Source organism: Peromyscus eremicus, chromosome 15 (assembly GCF_949786415.1).
Source record: "Peromyscus eremicus chromosome 15, PerEre_H2_v1, whole genome shotgun sequence".
NCBI classification, from domain to species: domain Eukaryota; kingdom Metazoa; phylum Chordata; class Mammalia; order Rodentia; family Cricetidae; genus Peromyscus; species Peromyscus eremicus.
The window spans coordinates 10,889,227-10,895,443 of NC_081431.1; the positions used below are offsets into that span (position 1 = coordinate 10,889,227).

Sequence of the window (6,217 nt, forward strand, 5' to 3'; positions counted from 1 at the left end):
TCCTGCCGAGCCTAGGAGCTCCCCGCTCCTCTCCTTCCCGGCAGCTCCAGGAAAACTCCTGAGACCGGCTCCTCTCTCCCGGTGGCGGGTCCCCGAGCAGGGGACAGAGGACAGCCAGAGGCCGGAGGAGCCGACTCTCCGCCCCTAAGCGGCTCCCGGGGACTCGCAGTACTCAGCTCAGCCCACGCGGCCGCAGAAAACACTTTGGTGTGGCCGGGGCGTGGCTGAGGGCGGGCCACGCCCCCTCTTGCCCAATTCCCCTCCACTCCTGAGTCCCATTGGTCACACAGACGTCCAATGAGCGCCCGGATCAAGGTCCTACCCCGGGTCTGACTCGCAAGCTCCTGCCAAAACTTTGGGAGTTTTTAGAGAGGAGTTTTTTTTTTTTTCTTTTTTTTTCCTCCTTAATTTTTTTTTTTAAACTAACGGATCATTATTGTTGTTTTAAATTTAGCTCTTAGGGCTTAGCTGTTTGGGTTTTTCTTTCGGTGTCGGGCTCCTGTCTTGCCCCGCTTCTCCGGAGTAGCGGAGCGAGGCCGCACCCGCCTCGCCGCTCCAGCACCCGGCGATCGCTTCCATCCCGCGGGGAGCGCGCTCGCCGCGCCGCCTTTCAAGCCAGGCCAGGGGCCCAGGCCGTGGCGGGAGGCGACCCGGCTGTCGCCTCCTCTCTCGGTGGCGCTCGGGCTCCCGGCTGGCCCTGTGCTTCAGTGTGGGCGGAGAACCGAAAGCAGATCGAGCTTGGCTGCCGGGCACCGCTTCTCCCCGAGCACCCACCCACTTACCCACTCACCCGGGACCCCGCCAGGACCCTGCGAGGATGTTCGCCGCCGGCCTGGCTCCCTTCTACGCTTCCAACTTCAGTCTCTGGTCGGCCGCTTACTGTTCCTCGGCCGGCGGCCCGGGCGGCTGCTCCTTCCCCTTGGACCCGGCCGCTGTCAAGAAGCCCTCTTTCTGCATCGCGGACATCCTGCACGCCGGCGGCGTCGGGGAGCCGGGGCCGGCGGCGGAGGGACTGGTGGGGGCTTCGGCCGCCCTCACCGCGCACTTGGGCTCCGTGCACCCGCACGCCTCCTTCCAAGCTGCCGCCAGATCCCCACTACGTCCCACCCCGGTGGTGGCGCCCTCAGAAGTCCCGGCTGGCTTCCCTCAGCGGCTGTCCCCGCTCTCCGCTGCCTACCACCAGCATCTCCCGCAGCAACAACCGACGCAGCAGCAACAGCAGTCACAGCAACAGCCTCCGCCTCCGCCGCGGGCGGGCTCCCTGCAGCCACCACCGGCTTCAGGGACGCGGGTGGTCCCCCACCATAGCGGCTCCGCCCCTGCCCCCTCCAGCAAAGACCTCAAATTTGGAATCGACCGAATTCTGTCTGCAGAATTTGACCCAAAAGTCAAGGAAGGCAACACGCTAAGAGGTACGTCCTGGCCAGGAGGCTTCAGGCCTCAACCACTCATGAGGGCCCTGATCCCATGCGCGCTTGAGGTGCTTTTACACTTAAGGGCTAACCAGTAGACTGAGGGAGAAGAAGACGAACCGTAAGAAAACTATGAGGCATTTAAAACTCAACTACTCCACGTAAAAAGTGCTTCTCGGATGTTTAAACAGCGCAGAACGGGTGTCAACACTGATTGCTGTAAACTTTTGCAAAAGTGGGTGGGTATAATCTATCTTTTGAATGACGTATCTACAGAAAGACTTAGGCCTTTGTCACGGGGAAATCTCAGCGTGAGGACATTTTGCGTTTATGTGGTTTCCAGTACAATTCTTCCCAAGAATTGTGGGGAAGCAAAACTGCTAGTCTAAGCTTCTGAGGGAGCAGGCAGAGTGAGGGGCCTACCACCTTAGGACCGGTTTAAGAGAAGCCTTTTCTTGCTGTGGGGTGGACTGGACGTGGTTGACACACGCAGAGGCAGTTCAGGCCCCATTCTTGGCAGCTGTGGGGGGAAAGTGCTTCCAGTGGATATGGGGGTCTTTTTTGACTTCCGCTTGGATAAAACTGGTTCAAGGAAGAAGGGAAGGGAGGAAGAAATCTTCCCAGAGGGTATGAGTTTGTCCAAGGTGTAACTGACTCTTCTTTCCCGCTCCCCAGATCTCACGTCGCTGCTAACCGGTGGGCGGCCTGCAGGGGTGCACCTAGCGGGCCTACAGCCTTCCGCCGGACAGTTCTTCGCATCTCTAGATCCTATTAACGAGGCGACTGCTATCCTCAGCCCCTTAAGCTCCAACCCAAGAAATTCTGTTCAGCATCAATTCCAGGACACGTTTCCAGGTAGAAAACTTCCCGAGTTCCGTCCGTGAGCCTCTGAGTCTTGCCTCTCAGTCTGATGCCGCAAAGGCTAGCATGGAAAACCCACAGCTGGGGTAGGAGCCTCCTAAGTCCTAGGAGAGAAACTGAATGTTCTTTTTAGCAGGGCAGTTGGAGAAGAGAGGGGAGCCAAGAGAGTGTGTATGGGTGTGAGTCACTGTCCCTATTCTTTTCGCTCAGAGAGGGTGGTTTGAAAATGAGGCATTCAAAGATGCAGGTTACACACACACACACACACACACACACACACACACACACACACACAGAGTTTTGCTTGGCTGGTTATATATTCTCTGAAAGACAAATGCGGGGGAGTATAAGGCTGTCACTGGCAGGTCATTCAGGCCCCAGGGACAGTTCCAACTATTTCATCAGGTCTGGTGGCTGTCCGTTAAGTTTGTGCGTTTCTCTTGAACAAATTCACGGAGTAGCGGGCTCTTCCCGGCCTTAGGCCTAAAGTGGTCCTGCAAAGATCTATTTAAAAAAAAAAAACTTCCTTAGGCCATTCCGGCACAAGGGAAAGGAACTGGGGGGGGGGGCGACTGTAAACTCAAAACACCTTTAAATATCCAAAGGGCCCTAACACTAATGTGGCTTCGTGACGGTTGGCAGGTCCCTATGCTGTGCTCACCAAGGACACCATGCCGCAGACGTACAAGCGGAAGCGCTCGTGGTCCCGCGCGGTCTTTTCCAATCTGCAAAGGAAAGGCCTGGAGAAGAGGTTTGAGATCCAGAAGTATGTGACGAAGCCGGACCGAAAGCAGCTGGCAGCCATGCTGGGACTCACAGACGCACAGGTAAGCCCACCGGCCGGGTGTTCTCCCGCACACGCAGTAAACAGAGCACGGGGTGGGACCCGCAGGCCTCCTCCACGTCTGCTCTCACCTTCAGCAGTCAAAACACAAGGTCTTGAATTTCATGAGGCTTTGCGGTGTGGCAACTCCAAGCCAGAGGAGAGGCGGGTAGGGGTGGAGATGGAGGAGAGGGATGGAGAGAATTGTCCATTCCTGAAGATGTATGTCAACAAGCACTGAATGTTTATTTTGGCCAAGAGGCCAAAGAACCGCGGAGAAAGCGAATCGGCCGGCCGGGAGATGATAATTATGCACCAGACTGGAGAGCGCCTCGCTGTAGGAGGCAGTTTATTTCAGAAGAGATAAAAACCCAGTGTCAATAGTTTATTGTTGGTCCCTGCCTTCCTTCACTGGATTGTGAAATCCCACTTGTGAGGAACTGAAAATATAATTTCAAACTGAATGACTTCGAGTCGCTTTAAGACAGGGAGTGAGTGGGCTTGGAGCAGCCACAATCCCACTTTCTAACAGCCCGGCCTCCGAAGATAGTTGATGATGGAGTTGAGTGAGAGAAGGAAAAAAAAAAAGATTTTCTTAGAACGTACGAGAACATTTTTTTAATAGGTCCTGCAGACTTGATTTTTTTTTTAAGACAATAGGAAATCTATTGTCCTGGAACCTTTTTTTCCCCCCTCAATTTCAAGAGTTAGAGTTTCTCTTTGCTTTCTTGACTATAGCACACTTTCTTGTTCTGCACTCCTGACTCCCACAGAGCCAAAGCCAAAGCTTTCTAGCTGCCTGGTTCGGACTTCTGTCCTCCCGTCTTTCTGTTCTCCATTACACAACAGGCTTCCTCAGCACACGGAGACGGACTGGAAAGCCCAGCCACTTTCTACCAGCTGTGTGTTATTTTTAAAGGGGAAGCTGGAACTTGTGTGAATGCGTTGGGTCCCCCAGGGGATCGTATATTTATATAGATTCTCCACTCCATCTCTTCCCTATTTCTGCATGCTGCACATTTAATTCCAGCATTTTCTGAGCCCCAGGAGAATAAGTGTGTCTCACACAAAGACAGGGTCTCTATCAACTTTTAGGTGAAAATATGCCAAGGTGATTCTCCTTTACTTAAAGCCCAGCAGGTACCCATTCTAGTGGGATTGATGCTTTGATTCCCCTGTCCTTTTGCCTGTTTCCACCCTTAAAACAAACAGTGGTGGCCCAGGGCTGTAATCTGAGTACTCAGGAGGCAGAGGCAGGAGGATCTCAAGTTCAAAGCCAGCCTGGTTCAAAAGAGACCCTGTCTCAAAAATCCTAAGGGGATGGAGGTGGTACAGTGAATTTTTTTTGCAGTGAATTGCTTTGGATTGTACTGAATGCCTGGAGACGAGGGCCCTCAGAAGCTCTTAATATTGGCTCACCAAAACCTTGACATGGTGTACACAATAGGGGTATATGTGCAATTTGGGGGCCAGGACTCCTTAATTTTAATCAGTCCTGAGGGAGTCCTGAATTTGGTGAGATTAGGAAGCAATTTACAAGAAATCTGTCCTTCCCTTGCGCCCTGGGTCATTTCAGGCTTGAGGTTCGAGGGTCACATTTAAAGAATGGTCCCTAGTGGGTTGGGCCGGTTTCGCCTCTTGATAGCTCCTGGATCTTTATGCTTAGTTACAGTGTCTGGGTTCCGGAGGAGGCGTAGCAAGCGTCCTCCGTGCTATCCTGTCTTAGGGGGCTAACGCTAGGTGTAGTGAGCTCGTTGTTTATCTCGCGTCTCTTGTGATGTTGCACACAGGTGAAGGTGTGGTTCCAGAACCGGAGGATGAAGTGGCGACACTCTAAGGAGGCTCAGGCGCAGAAGGACAAGGACAAGGAAGCCGTGGAAAAGCCTTCAGGCGGAGCCCCCGCCGAGGGCGACCTGGAAGAGAGAAGCCCCAGCCGTTCCGAGGGCGAGGCCGAGAGCGAGAGTAGTGACTCGGAGTCCCTGGACATGGCCCCCAGCGACACGGAACGGACTGAGGGTACTGAGCGGTCCCTGCACCAAACTGCGGTCATCAAGGCGTCCGCCCCGGGCGCTCTCATCACAGCTAGCAGCAGCGTGAGTGGCGGCTTCAGCTTCGGCAGCGCCGGCAGCCTGGGTAGCAGCCACAGCGGCGGCGCGGGGAGTGCCAACAGCCTTGGCGGCGGCGGCAGCTGCTCGGAGCTGCTCCCGGCTCACCAGCCTTCCGTCACCAGCAATCCCCAGAGCCCGGAGCCTGCCCAAGCCCCGCTTGCAGGCTTGTAGACTGGACCGAGGGTACCTACGGCATGGCATGGCATGCAGCTTCCCCAACACTGGCCGGAGTTTGTGCCTACTTTAGTTGGTGGCCAGGGTCGCCACGACGGGAGACGCCGCCCAGGGCAGTTTCTTGGGGGGGGGGTTCACACCCTTTCTCTTGCTGCCTAGGCTGCTTGAGGCCTACGGCTCCCACAATGAGAGGAGAGTTGTGAGGTTCCCCCAGCCAAAGAATTTAACTGTTCTCCCTACCCAAGCAGCTCACACTGTGAAGTGTTGGATGGAACTGTCCCTCTGAGCACCAGGGGTCTTGACATAAGGACACGCTGCACTTAGGAGGCCTTTAACTTGTAAATAAAATGTTTACTACGGTTTGTAAAAGGCCCGCTTGGCTTGCTGGCTTGCTGGGGTAGTGAGGTTGTTAAGTACCAAAGATCCGGGGACCAGAACCTTAGCCCTGACACACAGCAGATGGTAGCAGCTGCAGGAGGGGGAAAAAGCAGCCCCGGAGCCACCTCACTGCAGAGACCCCTGTGGGGTGGTAGCGATTTCACTCAGCGTTGAAGTCGTTGGCAACCCCCACCTACGACTGCTTGGGTGCGAGGCCTGCAAAGGAACAAATTGTAGAATCTTAGGCCTGTTCTGCAGATGGCTTCCCTAAGCAGGGTCGGGATGCAGGGAGCACACGTGCTTGTGCCTGCGTTCTCTGTGGCTGCAGAGAGCTCGTAGTTAGTATGGAATCCGCTCTGCTGCTGGAATTCAACCAGGCACAGCCCTGGCTCACTAGGCCTTTGCTGAGCTCCCAGCCTGGAGTTTGGGGCCTGGACCAGTGCAGCTGCGCAGTGGTGAGG

General features: G+C 55.1%; 1 protein-coding gene across 1 annotated transcript; it reads left to right on the plus strand.

Moving 5' to 3' along the window:
* Window positions 1-482: 482 nt before the first annotated feature.
* Hlx (H2.0 like homeobox) lies at window positions 483-5,702 on the plus strand. Its single transcript, XM_059280886.1, has 4 exons — window positions 483-1,412; window positions 2,088-2,267; window positions 2,916-3,100; window positions 4,887-5,702. Exons 1-4 carry the CDS (start codon window positions 818-820, stop codon window positions 5,373-5,375), a joined length of 1,449 nt encoding a protein of 482 aa, XP_059136869.1. The 5' UTR covers window positions 483-817; the 3' UTR covers window positions 5,376-5,702.
* Window positions 5,703-6,217: the final 515 nt, after the last annotated feature.

Excerpts from the sequence above, each read along its gene's own strand:
- Hlx (XM_059280886.1), top strand. The coding sequence starts at position 818 with ATGTTCGCCGCCGGCCTGGCTCCCTTCTACGCTTCCAACTTCAGTCTC. Across the intron at positions 1,413-2,087 it reads GGAAGGCAACACGCTAAGAG|ATCTCACGTCGCTGCTAACC; the intron begins GTACGTCCTGGC and ends CCCGCTCCCCAG. Across the intron at positions 3,101-4,886 it reads TGGGACTCACAGACGCACAG|GTGAAGGTGTGGTTCCAGAA; the intron begins GTAAGCCCACCG and ends TGTTGCACACAG.